Genomic DNA, 19,180 nt, shown 5'->3' with positions numbered 1-19,180 from the left:
CCAGGAGGGGCATGGCAGGTGTGACCTTGAATAAGTCACTTCCCCTCCCTTGGCCTCAGTTGCTTCATCTCTAAATGGGGAGACTAACTCCTGCCGATCGTGGTTTCTGGGGGTTGAGATGACTCGTGTCTGTGGTGTTACACCTGGGAGCCGGAGGCCCCGGGTCCCTCTCTTGCCCACCTGCTCCCTGCCATCCCTGGTTGGGGATGGAGAGCTGGCCCTGCCTGGAAAGACCCATCTCCTGTGGACTCTATGGGTGGAGCCAGGCCTCATCTACCTCATTCCCCACCCAGGGCACCTGCCTTGGGCTCACACCCTCATCCTTCCTCTGGGTTCATTGTTTCTTTGTTCCTTCCAGTTTGGTAAAGGCCTGCTGGCCTCCCCCACAGGCCTGGTCGGGGAGATAAGAGGAGACTGTCATCGAGGCCTGTGACTCAGGGGGAAGCCAGAGGGTGTGGACTTGTGAGGGCCTTCCTCCTCTCTCAGGCCCAGGTCCTTTGTGGGGGTCCCTTTTCATCTCTGTGGGAAGCGAGTACCCCCTGCCTCATCCAGCACTCTGCCTCTCCTCTTGTCTGGAAATAAGTTTGCAGGTCCTTTGGTGGAACCAAGAAGGGAGCAAGTAGGGGTTCTACAAACAGATGGCAGTTTTAGAGCCCCCCCCAGAATCATCCCCCTAGTGGCCTGGTGGTCCCCAGCCCCCAGTCCTGGGCTCACATTCATCACACCAGCACCTGGAGAAGACCCCACTCCTTGGCTGTGCTGGAATATAGGCCCCTTTATGCCACGGAACAGATAGTTTCACTGGGGCCGGCCATCTGGGCCTCGGCCCTGCCCGGAACGATCCCTTCTGGGCACCTGCTCAGAATGCCTTGCAGGACCGGATTGCTGGGGGCGGAGGGGGAGTGTGGGATGGCCGCTCCTCCTGAGAACCTGCCCTTTTTGCCCCGTCCCAGGCAGACGGACTGCTTTCTTCTTGGGCCTTACTGTCCCGGGTCGGGGGTCGGCTCCTGCCTGGATCTTAGACTGCAGGAGGGTGGAAGACGAGGGCCGAATATGCCTGGGTCCGCTGTCTCGGGGCGTGCCTGTTTGTACACCGGGCCTGCACACCCGAAATTCTTGTTGTGCCCTGGAGGCAGACAGTTCTGGGCTATGCCCCGTGTCCGGTGGAACTGGTCTGACGGGCTGAAGGGCCGAGAGGTGAGAGGTGACTGCTGATGTAGAAGGCCGTACCCCAGAGAGAGGTCTGTGGAGCATTAGAGCTGTCACCTCCCAACCCTGGGAGATGACTTGGTCCAGGGCTCCCTGAAGATGCCTGTTGGGCCCAATCCTGCGTGCCACTCTGCCCTCCCTTGTTCCGGGAGAGCCTTCCTGCAGCCCCAGCAGAACCTGCCAGGCCCTGCTCTTGACGCTGGTATAGTGGGCGGAGTTGGGCCTGGGCCCTGTCCCGGAGCTCGCAGGCTGGTGCGGGTGGGGGTGACCCCGAGTGTGAACAGTGATAGAAGGGACCACACGTGGCCAGGAGCCCAGGGAGCATGGTGTCAGAGGTGGCATGTGTCTCGGTACTGTGGCTGGATCCCATCTTGGGGGAAATTTGGAGTCCCCGTTTCTTTCTGGAGACCTCCCTACCCACTGTCCCTCTCCTTGCCTGCTCTGTTGGTGTCACTGCCTCCAGGCAGCCTCCTCTGATCTCTCTCTGGCTTCCTGCTGTCATGGCTGCTGGCTCACGTGGAGGGTCAGAGTCAGGCTTTTCCTCCTCCAGGGATGGGCCTTCAGGCTGGGAACTTCCCTGACTAGCTCTGTGGGCTGTGCCTACACAATAGCCCAGGAGCGATGGAAGAATAAACACAGGTCTTGAGATCCTGGCCCTCGGGGGAGGGGAGGGTCTGGGTTGCCTCTGACCCCTTGGTCTCATTGCTGTATAGTGGGAAGCCCCAAGCTGGGCTGGGGACAGGTGCGGGATTGTGAGGGAGGCAGGGTGGCTTTTTGTCATAAGTCCTAGCCCCCCGGAGGCCGTGGTGCTGACTGCCTGAATTTGAATCTCACTTCACCTCTTCCTCTGTGGCACTGGGCAAATGACTTCACCTCCCTGTGCCTTGGTTTCCTCATCTGTGAAGCAAGGAGGCCAGTGGTACCTGCCTCACAGGGTGGTGTGGCACAATGCTGGGCACAGAGCCGGTGCCCACTCCTCGGGAGCTGTTTGTGTGATTGTCCATGCGGGGTATCCCCAGGTGGCTACTGGACTTGGGGGTGGGTCCAGGTACCACCGACCTCAACTCACTCTAGCAAGTCTTGTGCCTGCGGGTGGTAGGAAGACGCCCCAGACCCCTACCCCCTCTCGGCTCCCTGCCTGGCTGGAGGTACCCCGCTTCACCGTGGAGGCTCAGGGCAGCACTGAGCCTGGGAGCCAAGACTCCTGACTCCTATGCTCAGTCTCTCTTCAGGGGCCAGAGAAGGATCTGGAGCCAGAGCCCCTTTCTGGGTGCCAGGGCCAGGCTGGGATGGTTGGCCCTGCCCCAGGGGTCAGCTCAGTAGGGAGGAGACCTCGTCAGGGAGCCCAGCCCACCTGCGTTGTGTCCCATTGGCCCATTTACTGCCGTGTGACCTTGGCTGTCACTGGCTCCTGGGCCTCGGCATCCTTCTCTGTGGACCACCGGCCAGTCATGTCTCTCCAGAGCCTTGGCCTGGAGGATATGAAGGGGAGGGGTATGAGGAAGTCACCTCGTGTGGTGGCCATGTGGCTGGGGTCCTCTAGGTACGAAGCAGCACCCCCAGTTCCCACCCTGCCCCCCTTCCAGGGAGGTGGGTGCTAAGTCACGGCTCTCCCTGGCTCAGGGCGCTGGTCGGCCTGTGGGCCAGGCCGTGGAGAGAAGATAAGAAGGGTTGTGGGGAGGGAGGCCGTCTTCTTCCTGCCTTGCTTCCTGATAGCAGCCCGCTCTGCAAGTTTCCAGCCTCACTAGGTTCTCATGACCTGGGGCAGAATCACTCCGACCTGCGGCATGCCACAGTCTGTATTATGGGGAAATCACCATAAGGCTTGGCTCTGGGTCACACTGAAGTCCCATCTGGAGCTGTTCATGCCCTCAGGGGGGTTAAGGCCTTCAATCTGGCCCCCCAAAACACTGGTTTTCCCAGGCAGAGGTGGCAAGAGGAGTCCCATACGCCTTATTGAGAACCCCTAGCCCTTTTCCCCTTATCCCCGTAGAATGCCCGGCTTCTGGGATTTGTGGCATCGCCACAGCCCTACAGGGGTATGCCTGCTTTGCACAGGTGAGGAAATGGAGGCTGAGAGAGGCTGAGGCACCAGCCTGAAGTTTCACAGCCAGTAAATGTGTCTTCCTGACTGCTGCCTTCTACTGGCTGCCTGTAGTAGGACCTCAGTAGCTCTTTGTGATGGAGCCAGGCCCAGCTATGTGTGGGGCATATTGTTCAACCTCTCTGGGCCTCGGTTTGCTCATCTGTACTGTGGGCATAGTGCCCACGTCTCAGGATCATGGTGAGGATGGGTCATGGCACCAGCAGGATGACTGGTGCATGGAAGGCCTGTCTCAGTGTTTACCACCTCCACCTTGGGGAGCATTCCCTCCCTCCCTCTCAGCTCTGTGGAGTAAAGATGCTTCAGGACACAGGTAGGCACCTGCATGCCCCAAGCAGACACCTGGACTGGGAAAGGGGAAGGGCACTGCCTTCCTGCCCAGCCCTGTCTCTGCCTGGCCCATTGGACCCACACTGGCCACACAAAAGACCCTCTAGGAGCTCTGCTCGGCATTGCTTGCTGTGTGTCTTTGACAAGTCACTGCCCTTCTCTGAACCTTCATTCCTTGGCCATAAACTGGAATAACAACCCCACACTCCTCCATGGGGTTGAGGGTGCAGTGAGACAGCCTGAGGATGTGCTGGCCTGGGACCTGGCGTGGTCAGCTCCCTGCTTCTCCCCTGCCCTTGCTACTCATTCATTCTCTGTGAGTTTGCTGTTTATTTCTGCCTGGGGCCCTCACCCTCTGTGTGAATGGGGGCCCCTGAGGGTGGGCTGGGGTGGGCACTGCCAGTCTGCTGCTGCTGGGGGAGGATGGGAATTGACCCTTTGCTGGCTGGGGAAGAGCACAGAGGGCAGGCAGAAGGGGGTGCCCCGGAGCCAGTCCCCCAAGCCCTTCCACAGCATCTGTTCACCCTTGAACCTCTGGCCCTGAAGGGCAGACTTCTTCATCCAGGGGAAGGAAGAAGGGCCTTCTGGGCAACACCTGGGGGGAGCTGGATTCGGAGAAACTGACCAGCCACACTGGGGCCCCCGGTCTGCAAGGGGAGGCGGGCCAGTCTCCACGCTGGCAGTGAGGTCCGCTCTTATCTTCTCCGCAGGACATCTGTGAGGACCCCCGCCTCTTTGTGGACGGCATCAGCTCCCACGACCTGCACCAGGGCCAAGTGGGCAACTGCTGGTTTGTGGCGGCCTGCTCGTCGCTCGCCTCCCGAGAGTCGCTGTGGCAGAAGGTGAGGCCTGGGGTGGGGCCCTCACTGCTGACCCGGGGAGGTGCACCCTGAGCTGGCAGGTGTGATGTTATGAATGCCTGTGCCGGTGTGGGGAGGGGTGACACCAGCGCTCCCAGCTCTGGCTGAGCAGCAGAATCGCTTTCCCCTCACCTGCCAGCTTAGGTTCTCCAGGGCCGGGTGCTGGGAATCTGTGTGGCTCCCACGGGCATCCTGATGTGTCCCCACCTCAATGTTGGGGGCCCACAGTGTCCCTGGAGCCCCCTGGCAGAACTGGCGCCTGAGAAATGTGGAAGCTGCCTGAGTCGGGTGCAGTGTGTAGCCACCACTAGCTGGGGCTCAGGAGGCCCCCTGCCAGAACCTGCTGTATAGACTTAGCCAGTCAGTCCTCGTCCTTATCTTGGCCTCCGTTTTCTCCCTTGTTCAGCGGGTGTGGTCCAGCTTGTTTTGTTTCATGATTCCTGGTTCCAAGTGCTGATGTTCTGGACCAGCGCCAAGGGCTCATGATGGAAAGAGCGGTCTCTGGTCCTGACACTTTGCCCTCTTGTGGCGACACTTGGAAGTGCAGCCCTTTAATCCCACAGGGAGAGCTCCCTTTCTGGGGAGGCTGGGAGGCTTGGGTAAAGGCTGGACTGCTGGTCTGTATAGAGTCCATCAGGACTGCATGCAGGTTCCTGTGCTAGCAGATACCAGTCATTGCCCCCTGCTCCTCCCTGCCTTTCCTGCCCTTCCTATAAGGAGTCAGCAGCAGGCCTTACAAGCTCTGGGCATCTCAGCCTGATGGCTTAGGTTAAAGCCCTTGCCTCACCATTTGGTAGCTTTATAATTAGTTCTGTTTACTCATACGAAAAACCAGGATATGAGGGTAGCTCCCTCTTGGAGTTTGTTAGGGCAAAACAGGAAACTGTTCTCAAAGGGCCTATGCAATGCGGTGCTCAACGAGTGTGGGCTGCATTACCCATGTTTTGGTAATTAACATTCATAGAACATGATGGGTATTCTCAGGCAAGCAGGGGGCATCCGTCAGCTGTCAGAGGGAACTGTGCCCTTAGCCGGGGCTGGGACTGTGTTAGGTGCCCTACTGTCATGCCTTCTGAACAGGGGTGTGACCTTTCAAAGCCACCCCAGGGTATATATCCCTGGGGTCTGGCTCCTGATGGTCCGGGGGGGACCCAGGTGCTGGAGAGCCCTCAGCAAAGGTCACTGCTGCAGCCTGTAGACGGGGGTGATTGTAGATATCCAGGCTGGAAGGGCCTCAGAGAGCCACATGTGGGATCATGTCACTCATGAGCCTCAAAGACCAGAGAGAGCTGGGGCCCAGTGTGTTCTCTGGATGTAGGGCTGTCCTCTCCGCCCCTGTCTCCAGGCTCCAGGCCCCTTCTCTGAGCCCAGAACAAGGTCTCCCTGCCTCTGAGCCCATCCACAGCTATGTCTGGGGCTGACGGTGGCACTTAGGAATCCTGTAGGGCTGGCCCTAGACTTCCCACCCTGTCCTGTAATCCCCTGTTTACCTGTGGTCTCCCTTCTTGAGGTGAGCTCCCCATGGGCAAAGCGGGCCCAGCTGTATCTTCCAAATGAGCCCAGCAGGGTCCTGGCCCAGAGAAGGCTCAAGAAAGTTCTGAGAACAGAGTCCCTCCCCAAATTGTTGGATGGAGCTGTAAGCCGCCAGTAGCACCACGGCCGGCCCTCCTCCCCTACGCCTCCTGGGGCCTTCAGTGGGGCCAGAGCCTGGCCCACCGTGTGCCCTCCTGGGAAACAGGCTCTCTGGTCATTCGTAGGGAGGAGCCTCCACCTCCTGTGTGTCTTGTCCTGGGCTTGGCCTGCGGCAGTGAGTGGAGGAAGGGAGCCAGGATCCTCAGGCAGGAGGACTATCATTGAAGCTGTGGCCCCTCTGTGTTTATTTGTTGCTGGGCGGGAGCTTCTGCCTGCAGGGGGTCAGGGCTCCCGGCCTGGCTGGTCTGGAGTCTTCAAGGACTGGGAGGCAATCTCCAGGAGCTCCAGTCCCTAGGAGGCTGGAGGGAACAAGGTGTTCTCAGCTAATTGCACTCCGCCTCCTGGTGCTGCTGTGGTGATAGCTCCTGGGTCCTAGAAGGAGGTGGGGGGCCCTGGGGAGCTTATTACTGTGCCTTACTCCCCTCCTGTCCCTGCTGACTGGGCCCTGTTTGTTGTCACCCCTCACTTTTGGGCCTGTTGCCCTGCAGGGCCTCCCCTGCCCCACCCACTCTGTTTTCTCCATGGAGCAGGGGTGCCCAGCCACCCCCTCTCCCCCCACCCACTTCACTCTGGGGATGCTGAACCTCAGGACACTGGTGCACCATGCCCGTAATATGTAGTGCCCCCTCCGCCAGGAAGCCACCCCTTTACCTCTAGTTCTTGATGCAACCTGGGGCTGATGGGCACAGGATTTGAAACCAGCCAGACCTGGGTTGGATGCTCGGTTGGATGCCCTTGTGTGACACTGGGGAAGTCAGGTTCCTTCTCCTTGTCTTGGCGTAAACCTGACCTTTCTAGTCCCCAGGATAAATGGAGCCTGTGGTGGGAGAGGGCAAGCCTGTGGTATTTAATGGCAGTATACCTGTGTTCAGTCCCTCCCACCCACCCCTGGATTCCCCACCTGTCCCTCTGTTCTAGTAGACACTTCTTGGCAGTGGACCTCTCCCTCCTGTGGGATCCCTGGTAGGGATGTTATGATCTGTCCATTCTCTGAGGGCGGGACAGTGGACTTCAGGTGACTGGGTTTTGTGGGCCAGGAATCAGGACGTGACAGTGGGCTGGAGCATTTGCCATCAGGCCTGGTTCATTCTGGGTGCTCACCTCCCCCAGAGCCTGGTGCAGGCCCAGGCGTGGGGGCAGGCCCGATCCCTGCTCTGAGCCTGGAGCCTCGGGCGCCCCCGGCCAAAGGAGGAAAGCCGAGCAGAAGTGAGTGCCTGGCTGTCTGAGAGGGAGGATTGGAGGGTGGCCGACATGTCCCCGCGTAATCTGCGCAGCTCATGCCCATGAGCTACAGAGCAGGTCATTCAGCCCAGGTAATGGGGCACCCAATGTACCCCATGCCATTCCCAACACTGGGGATAGAGGATGTACACAGGTACTGCGTCGCTGAAGGCTTGCTTTAGCTGGAAACAACTGGTGTTGGGGTTTACTCTGTTTCCCTCTAGACTGTTTCTCCAGTTGGGGTTCAAGAGGCATTTGCATTGCTTTTCGGTACACAGTTTTACAGTCACATAGGCAAGTTTGGAACCTCCTCTACTCCTCTGCTCATTCCTACTCCAGGCTCTAGTGGGTGTCCCCAAGGTGTCCAGTGGCCAAGCAGAGAGCCGTGGGTGGCCCTGGCCCCACCTGCAGCCTTCTTCCCGCTTCCTCTCCTCCCTTTCCACTCTGGCCTCTCCGGCCTTGCCTTTTTGAGGCCCAAGCCCTGGACACCTTCTACCCTCAGCCTTCTGCTGGTCGGCAGCTGGCCCAGGCTGAGCCCAGGCTCTCCCCAGGGTCATATAATCCCTGGGTCTCCCCGGCATCCTGCAGGTCCAGAGATGAGGTGGGCATTGTCACTCCCCTCGGTGCGGCTTCCAGAACACACCCTCCACTTGGCAGCCCCTATAGGCTGATGCCCTTGGCTCTCCACGCCCCCTGACCCTGCCCACCTGTTGCCATTCCTTGTGGACCAGCTTCTACCCGGGCCCCAGGGGCTTGGAGCCTCCAGTCTCCCAGCCTTTTCTGCCCAGTGCTACTGTGTCCCAGGGATTACCACACCCATGTGGCTGACACCCTGCCCTCATCATCCTGGCCTCAGTCCTGTTTGTGGCTTCATCATCCTTTACCATCAGCAGCCTCGGCCTCCACTCTCCATGGTGGCCACAGCCCACACCCCCAACTGCCTTTCCCGCAGAGGTTCTGCTGAAGGTCCAGTCTCCCTGGCCTCACCTTCCAGGCGTGTCCATCATCCTGCACTTTAATACACACCTGCCCCTAAACCTCATTTTGGCTTCCGGTCAGTGTTTGTGTACTCTCCCCATATGCACATCTTCGCCTCTGGCTGGCGTTGGCCTTGGGCCCTATCACATTAGTTCTCTTCTCAGTGCCATTCATTCATTCAGTCATTTAACAAGCATCTTCTGAGGGCCTCCTATGTGGCAAGCCCTGTTCTAGGTGCCGGCTTAACTCCACAGGAATTCCTCAGCCGTGTTGTTTCCCTCTCTTCTGACCCTAAAGGTACAGAGTGAAAGGTTCTGGGAGAGTCAGACAGCTTGAGGTTTCGCATCCTCTTGAATGCCCTTGGGGGACTGCCCCCAGCGGCCTCCAGAACTGACCTCAGTTGAGATGTTTACAACAGACAGCTGCTGGGTGATCACGTGGCCAAGATCCCACTGACTGATTTAGCCTCCATCTAGCAGTTACTATGCTTGTGGTCCACTAGACCCTCCAGATCATTTTCAGTTGTTACACTTTGGCCTGTGCCTCTGTCCTCTTTTCTGTGTGTGGCGTGTCATGGCAGCTTCCCCTTTCCCCTCACCCCTTCCTCACATATTCCAGTTCTTCCATTTACTAGAATATACTAGCTGAGCCCCTGCTTCCGCCTCAGCCACTGTAGAACAGATGTCTGTCAGATTCTCTCAGCCTCAGGTCTCCTAGGGGAATCTGAGGCTTGATGCGGATAGAATACGTGCTAGGATTCAGTGGGGAGGAGGCAGGGCCAGTGGACAGGACTCCTGTAGGTCAGTGATTCTCCCAGTCCCTGGACCAACAGCATCAGCATCCCCCGGGAAGGTTGGCAGAAATGCAGATTCCTAGGCCTGGTCAGCCCTGTTCAATCAGAAGCAGTGGGGGTGGAGCCCAGTGATCATGTTCTAGGTCCTGCAGGGGATTCTGATGAGATCTAAAGTTTGCCAGTGGGGTTAGGTGAGAGATGGAGGTGGCCAGGCTGGTCCTGGCACTGGGGCTGGACTGGAGGGCTCCCAGGGCCCCTGGGAGGCGGAATGAAGGCCTTGGCGGTTGAATGTGGAGAGGAGTGAGGGTGAGGCTGAGCTGAAGGCGAGGTGGCTTCAGGTTCTGGTTGGGGTGGAACCTCTCCCAACAGCAGGCCCCCTCTGTTCCTTGTCCCCCTCCCCTCCTGCCAGGGGGTCTTGCAGCCTCTCCAGTGCACCCCTGCTCCCCAGTTCCCTCCCTTTCTTACTGCCCCAGGCACCCTCCCTTCTTCATAAACAAGCCCTTCCGTGGGAGTCAGGTTGTCAGGGCTGTTACCACAGCAATTGACATCAGCAGCCTGGTCCCTAAGGAACCTGTCGCCCTTCTGCCCGCTGGCTATGCCTCAGTTCCTGCCTCTTGGAGGAGGAGAGAGAAGGCGTGGGGGGCCTCCCATCCCCATTTTGAGCACTGGGCAGGGCAGGGCCAGGCTGGGCCTAGGGGCAAGGAGAGGGGAGGGGTCGGGGGAGGGCCAAAGGGTAGGCGGGGCATCCTTGGGGGCCTCTGGCCCTGGCTGTGAGGCCCCTGCACACACGGCACACGGAGCTCCTAGGCACACGGGGCTCCCAGGCACACGGGGCTCCCAGGCAGCGTTGCAGCAGCAGCACCCGGCATGGCGGAGGACGGGCCGAAGCAGCCGCAGCTCAGCATGCCCCTGGTCCTGGACCAGGACCTGACCAAGCAGATGCGGCTGCGCGTGGAGAGCCTGAAGCAGCGCGGGGAGAAGCGCCAGGACGGCGAGAAGCTGCTGCGGCCGGCTGAGTCCGTCTACCGCCTGGACTTCGTCCAGCAGCAGAAGCTGCAGTTCGAGCGCTGGGATGTGGTGCTGGACAAGCCGGGCAAGGTCACCATCACGGGCACCTCCCAGAACTGGACACCCGACCTCACCAACCTCATGACGCGCCAGCTGCTGGACCCCGCTGCCATCTTCTGGCGCAAGGAGGACTCGGAGGCCATGGATTGGAACGAGGCCGACGCCTTGGAGTTTGGGGAGCGCCTATCAGATCTGGCCAAGATCCGCAAGGTCATGTACTTCCTCATCACCTTTGGCGAGGGCCTGGAGCCCGCTGACCTCAAGGCCTCTGTGGTCTTTAACCAGCTCTGACGGCTGCTGCTGGCTGCCTCGCCCTCCCCATGCCTGCCCGCCTCCCCCTCCCCTGCGCGTGCTCCTTTACCCGAGGCCTGTGTTGGAGGACCTTCTCCTAGCTGCTGATCTGCCCTCAGCGTGCCCAGGATCCTGTGAGCCTGTGTGCTTCCTCCTCTCCTTTCCCTGGTGCTGGCACTCCTGCTCCCATGAGGAAGATGCAGAGGTCCTGTAGTCTAGAAGCTGACCCGGCTGCCACTGCTTCTGCTGTAGACCATGGAGGCCTGGTGGGACCCAGGGCATGTGCCTTCCCTCTGCTTCGTTGTCCGGAGAGAGACTCAGAGAGGCTGACAGAGACAGACAGACACAGAGAAAGAGATCCAAAGCACCAGCCTTCGGGCTTCCTCAGGAGACGGAGAGACAGACAACAGAGCGGCCTCCCTGGGGAATCACTGCTCTCCTGGCCGCAGTGCCCTTCACTGAATCCCAGAGGTGAACAGTGAGCCCGGGGACCCAGGAAGGCACCGCTCCTGGCCCGGGCCTGGCATGGACCCGGGATGCTTCAGGGGCCCCAGGACTTCAGGCAGCATTTGGAGGGCTGATCTGGGGCAGTGGGGAGCAGCTGGCAGGCTCGAGGCTGTGCTTGCCAGCTCCTGCCCTACTGGGGATGACTTCAGGGGGTTAAGTGAGAGGGAGGGAACATGTGAAAAAGTTACGTAGAGATGCATCTATCTGTATGTGTGCGTATATACTGAGAGAGCGTGCTGTGTTCATGGCTATGTTCTAGAGCCTGTACCTGCGAGCAAGTCTGATTTTAGATGATCTACTTTGTATTGCCCAGCTGGTTCATGGGTGGCCCTTAGTAGGGGCTTGGTCAGGATAACCTTGGGGAGGGGGTGCTCCTGAGCTGAGAGCCTCTGAGGTTCATACAGTGAAGCAGGGAACAGCATAGTGAAGGGATTTCCCTCTGCCAGGGGGAAGCAGGAGAGAGGGGTCCAGAGCCCTGGAGCTGGAGTCAGTAGATTCTTTGGGGCCTCAGTATCCCTGCTGGGATGTGAGGTTTTTCCCTGCTCCCTGGGCAGGAAAGGCTCAGGCCCAAGGGGCACCTCAGGAAGTACTCCCAACACCCTGTCTGTCTCTAAGCCAGCTCTGGGTGGTTTTTTTTTTTCGTCAGGAAGAGGCCCATGACACTTTGCTCATGAAGCAGACCCAGCGAGAGCCACAGGGCCCAGCGAACAGATGCACTGGGAGAGGGCGAGAGCCATCCACAGTGGCTGGGAATGCTGGGAGGGTGAGCCCCATTTGAGGCGTGCAAACAGGAGCGGGGTTTGGGAATGGACATTCTTTATGTGGGGAATGGCTGTGGTGTTTCTGACTCTCCGCTCGGGGGCCTTTTCCCGGCGGGGCTTGAAGTCTCAGTCTGGTGGCCAGTAGGGCCATCCGGACCCCCCGAGATGGTCCTGCCCTTCGCCTCTCTGCTTGACCTCCGCCTGCAGCTTGGAGGACCCTCTTGCTGCAGACTGCCTGTACCCTCACCCTGAGCCCCCACATCCACTCCTTGCACTGTGTGTCCCCAATAAAGCCTCTGTGCCCTCACCTTGTGGTGTGCAGTGTCTCACCGCGAGCCACCCTTGCCCCCCCCCCACGAGCTCTGACAGCCCTCTCCAGTCCCTGCAGAGCCCTCAGCATCCCCTCCTTGGCCTTTTCCTGCATTCCCACACCCTCCCCCGGCTGCTGTCAGAGATGAGGCCTGGAGCAGTCAAGGGACTGGCCCATGGTCAGACATCAGGATAGAGTTAGAACCAGGTCTCCTGATACTCAGTGGGGTACCAACACCCCTGGCAGGTTTTTCCCCAGGAGCCCCCAGTACGGCCTCTGTCTGAAGCGTGGGGACATGCTGAGGCCACTGAGAGGTGCCATCTGGTCCTCAGCAGGTGGAGCCCAAAGGGGCTGGGTGGGGATGCACCAAGCCACATACAGTCTCCAGGGTCCCTCCCTCATGGGCTGGCTGGCCAGGGGGCAGATGGGATGGGGAGTGGCAGGGGTGGGGTGGGGCTAGGCCTACATCGCCAATTTAATGCATGTCCTCAGGCAGTCCCTGCCCCGCTGACCAGACAAGAATGATGTTACCACATCCCTTTGGTGCCCACTTGGCCCTTCTCTAGAGCTCTTTCCCTTGTCATCTCTCTGGAGCTCATTCAGTTTAGGACAGAGACAAAGTGGCCTGGAGGATGAAGCCATCTGCCTAAAGTCACAGAAGGCGTGGAGGGGCTAAAGGAGGTGGCCGTGTTTGGACCAGGCTCTGGGTGGGCAGGGGGAGGCCTGCTTCTTCCCAGTGACGGAGGTCACATTTTTTTTTTTTTAAAGATTTTATTTATTTATTTGACAGAGAGAGATCACAAGCAGGCAGAGAGGCAGACAGAGAGAAAGGAGGAAGCAGGTTCCCTGCTGAGCAGAGAGCCCGATGTGGGGCTCGATCCCAGGACCCTGAGATCATGACCTGAGCCGAAGGCAGCGGCTTAACCCACTGAGCCACCCAGGCGCCCCGGAGGTCACATTTTGCTTCAAGGGCCACACTTGAGATTTTGCCTAGGAATGACCCTTGTTTCAAAAGGCTCCATACAACCAGGTCTCACTTCCCAGTCCTCCACCCCGGAGCCCTCCCCAGAACAGCTGTGGCCATCTTGTTTCCCTTCCCCGAGCCCTGCCCTTCCAGCCCTGGCCTCCATCCACTCCTGAAGATCCCTGCGGAAGGGGTGGGGGCAACAGAGCCCAGCCCTCCCACCCCTGCTCCCCTCCTTAGCTTGACAGCCAACACTGGGCTGGGAGGATGCCAGGAGTCGGAAACAAGGACCCAGTTCCCATGGAACCCACAGGAAACCGTAGAGAGAAGAGACCTGCCGTCTCCTGAGCTTCTTCCTTTCACTGAGGCAGCGCGTGCCATGCTGAGGGGCCTGCCACTGACCACCTGTGTGACCCTGTTGGCAGGGACTAATGATGATGCCTCCTTGTACGGTCCTTGTGAAGCCTGAATGGGTTTATGTTAGTGAAACTCTTCAGGGCCTCAGGAGGGGGCCACACAGCACCTTCTCTCCATTTGCTCTTCGTGACTCTCCTGGTCACTGGAGATAGACGGTCTTTTCAGTGATTTTGAGAGGATTGTCAGGAGAACCTATTTCCAGAGGAGCAGCGCGGGGTTCAGAGAGGTGAGGTGGGTTTCCTGAGGTAGCCCAGCAGCCCAGTGCTTCTGGGAGCAGGTGGTGTGGGGTGAAGGGACGGACAGGGGCCAGGCCTGGCCCTGGTTGGAGTGGACGAGAGGGCATTCTCCTGTGCCATCATCACCAGGCTCAGGATGGCCCAGCAGAGGGGATCTTTAGCCCGAGTGGTGTAGCTGGGCAGCCCAGCAGGAGAAGGCCTGCCCTGACCCTGGAGTCCTGCCCGGGTCTCTGAGCATACGGCTCGGCCCTGTGGACAGGAAACCCCAGACCCCTGCAGGTGCATCACGTCCTCACTCTGCGTGGGGAGCGATGGGGCTCTGCTTTCCTGAGGGTGTGGGGAGTAGGGTTGGGGGGCCCAAGCTTCCTGACCTCTTCCTGTCATGGCCTCTGAAACCCGAGAATTTGAGACTCTTGCAATCAGAAGCTGAGAACTGAGGAGCTTCAGGTGCTTGAAACCAGGGACCCTCTATTTTACCCACCTGACTTGGGTAACACTGGCACCACCCGCCCCCTGCAGCCCTTCAGACCTCAGCTCTACCGGCCTCGGGCGGAAATGCCCCTAGCTGGCCCTCAGGCTCCTGGACAGAGATCTGTGCCAGTGCCTTCCCTGCGTCATGCTTGCGTGCACGCTAACACACACTTGTGATGCCCGTGTGCACACACACATGTGCTGGTGCTCACACACACGCGTGCTGTGTCCACCACGGGCACTGGCATTCATGCACTTGCACACTCAATGCAAGCATGTCCCACTGGCTCAGAGTCCGAGGGCAATTTGAGCTGGGAGTGCTCCAGGCCCCGGGGACCCACGGTGCCTGCCTGCCCTGAGCTTTCTGGGCTGATTCTGTAGTGGGTGCCAGGGGCTTTCCAAATTCTCCATAGTCCTTGCCCTGCTACCGGCTCAGTCTAAGTATGTGCATTGAGCCCTCAGGCCTCTCTTTTCCCATCTGCGTGGGGCGGCTGTTGCTGAGGTTCCTCTCGGGAGGGAGGCTGCCCAGGTCACCTGAGCTGCCCGCCAACCCCAAGGTTTGCAGGACGTTGTTTGGGTGCACGCACTTGTCCTGTGTTCCCCAGCGGGATGAGCCCTCCTTACAGGTGCACAGCCCTCCACTGTTAAGGTGACACCCCCAAAGCCACTGTCAGTCCTGGGTCTCCCAGCAGCCCTGGGGTAGAGGAGGCAGAGGCCAGCACTGAGGCTCAGCGTGGCGGCCAGTCGAAGCGAAGTCCCGGCCATGCAGTGTGGTTGGGCAGGAGTACAGTAGCGGCTGCAAGGTCACTAGTTGGACAGGGCCCTGCTGCAGCTGGCACTTGGAGACTTTTCTTCCAAAAAGACTTGTCCAGCTGGGGAGCTGACCTTTCTATACAGGGCATGGGGCGGGGATCTGGGGGAGAATGGGGCTCAGCCCCACCCTCCAGAAGCTCCCTTCTGGAAAGGGAAAGAGCCTGGGGAGGGGCTGCCCTGGGAGCACCAGGCCCGGAGAGCCTTGCATACTGTTGCTCCGCTCACCCCCGAGGGACAAGGAAAGTACCGGAGAGGGAGCCACGTGTGCAAAGCCAAGGTGGCCTGAAGCATCATGGGCGTAGATTTTCTGTGAGCCCGAGGTGGGAGGTGGTGTTGGGGGCTGAGGCCGAGAGGGTCAGCAGAGCCTCGGCTGTGACTGCTGGGCGAGGGAGCTGGTGGCCCTGGGGATGGGGCCTTTCAGCTGGAGACAACATGGGAGGAGAGAGATGGCTTACTGTGCTCCCTGCTGCCCATCCCTCCACCTCAACAACTGTCAGCTTGCGGCCACTCGTGTTTTCCTCTTATTCCCCTCCCCCCACGCCCTCCAGGCCACATATCATTTCATCTGTAAATATTTCCCAGTGCATCTCTGGGTAATAAGGGGTCGTGAAAAACAAAATAAAATAAAACAAAAACAAAACTCTGTACCTGCAATCCTAGAACAACTAAAATAGTTTCACATTTCACGGTAATTCCCTCATAGCATCAAACGCCCAGTAGGAGTTTTGGTTTCCAATTTCTGCCATAAATATCTGTGTGTATGTGTTTTAATTTTATTTAAATTCAATTAACCAACATAGAGTACACCATTAGTTTCAGATATAGTGTTAAATAATTCATCAGTTGCGTCTAACACCCAGCGCTCATCACGTCACGTGCCCTCCTTAATGCCCCTCACCCAGCAACCCCATCCCCCCCACCTCTCTCCTTCCTCAACCCTCAGCTTGTTTCCTAGAGTTAAGAGTTTCTGTTGGTTTTTCTCCCTTCCCGATAACATCCCATTAGTTTTCCCTCCCTTCCCCTGTGACGCTCTGAGCTGAGCTGTTTCTTTATCACATGAGTGAAGCCACGTGGTAAGTCTTTCTCAGCCTTAGTTTGCTCAGCATTATCCCCTCCAGTTCCACCCACATCGATGCAAATGGTAAGTATTCATCCTTTCTGGTGGCTGAGTAATATTCTGTTGTGAGTCTGTATCACACCTTCTTTATCCATTCACCCGTCTGTGGACTTCTCGGCTCTTTCCAGTTTGGCTACTGGGGACATTGGTATGAACGTTGGGGTGTATGTAGGTGGCCCTTCGGATCACTGCATATATTTCAAAGCTGTGACCATCAAGGCAGTATGGTACTGGCACAAAAACAGACACATAGATCAATGGAACAGAATAGAGAACCCAGACACGGGCCCTCATTTTCTCTATTTTTTGAGTGTCTTCTATTTTCCTGATTCCTGCTATCTTTATTATTTCTTTCCCTTTACTTGGGGAAGATTTTTTTTTTCCTAGACTCATGAGGTAGAGATTTCTTCAATATTAAACCTTTTCTTCCATCCATCGTTGGCTTGATTTTCATGGTAGTATTTCAAGTGTTCTCTCTGCCCCACATTTCCTGTAAGCGCGGACCTCCCCTAGTGGTTCCGTGAGGTTTAGGCACAACTTTTTGGCATGACTGCTTCACAGGAGACCTTGCGTACTTCTCTCACGAGGCACGTGATGGCTGCTTGTCTTTCTTTTTCATGATGTTAGAAGCCATCCATGACTATTGCTAAATCCATTATTTGCCAGCGGTCATAAAATGGTGAGTCTCTTATTCTAGTCTCTTCCTCATTTCTGAAGCTCATCTCCAGATACAAACCCCCTTCATCTTGGTTCCCCACTGGCCCAGTTGGATAAATCCTGATTCTTTCCCTTAATTTTCCAGTTTTAAAAGAAAAACGAGTTGATTCCCAGCTATCCTCCAAGAGTGACTGATGACTTGTTGTTGTGAGTATTGTTGTGATCTCGTAGATGGGAACCTGTCTTATGTGTTTTGATCCATTGCAATAATTACTCTTACTGATGCTGCACTTGGCCTGTCTCTGGCCAGTGGGAGCCTCTGTAGGTTGGTCTTGGAATCCTGTGATGTGGCCTGAGGGTCTTCGGTTGCTTCCTTGATTCCTGGTATGACTGGACGTGGTGTGGAAGCTTTGAGTTTGAGGGCCTCTATGAGTACACCTTCTTGCACAGTGTCCTCCTCCTCGCTCAGGACCCTGCTGGCAGCAGAGGGAGTGTGGGATAAGAAACCAGCCTTGCTAGGCTCACCGGCCATGAGGTAGGAGGGGAAACTGAGGCCCATGGGGATCCCTGACTCAGGATCTCCAGGCCCTAGAGCCTCATTAGCTGCTTCCTGAGCCACAGAGGGCGCAGGGCCAAACCCCAGGTTTGGCTAATGATCCTTCTGCATCCCCAGCAGTAGTCCCCGTGCCCTGTGAGGGCCCTCTTCCTCCCCGGGCCCCATGCAGTCCAGAGCTTTCAGAGCAGGGGGTAGTGGGGGAGGGTGCATGGGCCTGGCTGGTGTGCTCAGCTTCGGACTCCCTGTCCCTCGGTGCTCTTGGGCAGCTCCTCATCTCTCCACCTTCCCATCTGTGCAGTGGGGATGATAAGCCACCCTGCGTGTACCTCATTTTTGATACAACTTTCTGTCCTGAAAGCAAAGTGAGAGAGGGTGCTGGGTGCTGGGGCAGAGGCTGGCCTGGGAGGTTTACAAAAGAACACAGAATTGACTGAAAAGGGACCACTGGGCAGTGTCGAGTTCTTGCTGGGTTCCAGATGCTGTGCGAGGCCCTGAAGCCCCGAGTGTGAATCCTGCCTCCCTCCCCGGTCCTCATGGGCAACACTGCGCCAGCAACTTCCCATGGTATTGCCCTGAGAGGTGGTGGGAAGAGCGGGGGCGCGGCTGAGTGAAGAGCCCGGTCTGTGTCTGGCCTTGGGCAGACCTCCGCTGCTGGCAGCTTCATTTGCTTGGTCTCCAGTGTCTCACAGGGACCGTTTGTCTTTGCCAACATCCCTGTTGATGGTAAGAGGTGTGTAAACAAAAACCCTCTTAATGAGCGTGGGGGTTGGGGAATGGCTTTTGGCTGAAGTGTCTGTGCACAGGCTGGTCCGGGCCTTGGGATTTATGGCCTTCTGATGCATCTCTGGTTTCTCGGCCTGGATGCCTGCATGCTCACCCCCATCCCTGAGGGTGTTTTTCTTCCAGAAGGAGCTTCCCATGGTCCCAACCCCTGCCTTGGTCCCATGCTGGGGAGGGCCAGCAAGTCACCTGACTCTAGGGTGAGGGGATTTCCCTTCTCTGTCCACCTCCTGCTGCCCAGATTTGCCTCTTTCCATCAGACTAGAGGCCTCCTGAGGGCAGAGACCATACCTGATTCACCTGGGTCCTAAGTGTCAGCACGGGTCCCCTGCAGAGTGGTCTGCAAGTCACAAGTCTGAATCCTGGTTTCAAACCCAGGTCTGTCTGACTCCAAAGAATGTGTGTTTTCTGACTGTGTGGCCCTGGGCAAGTTGCTTGCTCTCTCTGAACTTCAGGGTTTTTTAGCTGTAAAGGAAGGATAGATGATAATAATCTATGCACAGGGTTATTGTGCGAATTAAACTGAGATAATCTGTGGTGGTTGCGGACGTGGCACCTGGCATGTCCCAGATGTTCCATAAATGATATTGTTAGAGACCCAATCAATGCCTGTGAATTTTAACACCTGTTGATTGAGCACCATCTCTGGGCCAGGCCCTGGGCAAGGTGCTGGGCATATGGCAGTGACCAGGCCTGATGTCTTCCTGCCCTCAGAGAGCTAGACTTCCAGTGCTAAGTTGAGCGGGGTGACACATGCTTGTTTAATTATAATTGTGGTAATGGTCCCCGAGGAGAAGGGCCAGGGGCCATGAGTTGTACAGATGGGGTCCTAGTAGTCTAAAAAGTCAAGGAGGGCTTCCTGGAGGAGGAAGTGGGTCGTTAAGGGCAAGTGAGAATCAGCTGAGTGAACAGAAGAAGGAAGAGCAGGTGCAAAGTTCCTGAGCAGAGGAAGAGCCTGGAGCAGGGAGCAGGGGCTAAGGGGCTAGAAAAGCCAGCCCGGAAATTGGTGGCAGGACAGCGCAGCTTAAGGATTTGGACTCACTTC

At 57.6% G+C, this 19,180-nt stretch overlaps 2 protein-coding genes across 6 annotated transcripts in view; both read left to right on the top strand.

Moving 5' to 3' along the window:
- The window catches only part of CAPN5 (calpain 5), a 53,241-nt gene that overhangs the window by 19,096 nt on the left and 14,965 nt on the right, over positions 1-19,180 (top strand). For all 5 annotated transcript variants that reach the window (XM_059188266.1, XM_059188275.1, XM_059188285.1 and 2 more), the window contains exon 3: positions 4,354-4,485. In XM_059188266.1, coding sequence (XP_059044249.1) covers positions 4,354-4,485 — 132 coding nt within the window. The remainder of the gene's footprint in view (positions 1-4,353; positions 4,486-19,180) is intronic.
- On the top strand, positions 10,000-11,693 carry OMP (olfactory marker protein). The gene has a single exon (XM_059188308.1). The coding sequence runs from the start codon at positions 10,055-10,057 to the stop codon at positions 10,544-10,546; it is 492 nt and encodes a 163-aa protein (XP_059044291.1). The 5' UTR covers positions 10,000-10,054; the 3' UTR covers positions 10,547-11,693.

This window comes from Mustela lutreola, chromosome 1, assembly GCF_030435805.1.
Source record: "Mustela lutreola isolate mMusLut2 chromosome 1, mMusLut2.pri, whole genome shotgun sequence".
NCBI lineage: Eukaryota > Metazoa > Chordata > Mammalia > Carnivora > Mustelidae > Mustela > Mustela lutreola.
This window is presented reverse-complemented; position numbering and strand designations above follow the sequence as displayed.

What these genes read in the sequence shown, in the direction of transcription:
- OMP (XM_059188308.1), top strand. Translation starts at nt 10,055, where the DNA reads ATGGCGGAGGACGGGCCGAAGCAGCCGCAGCTCAGCATGCCCCTGGTC.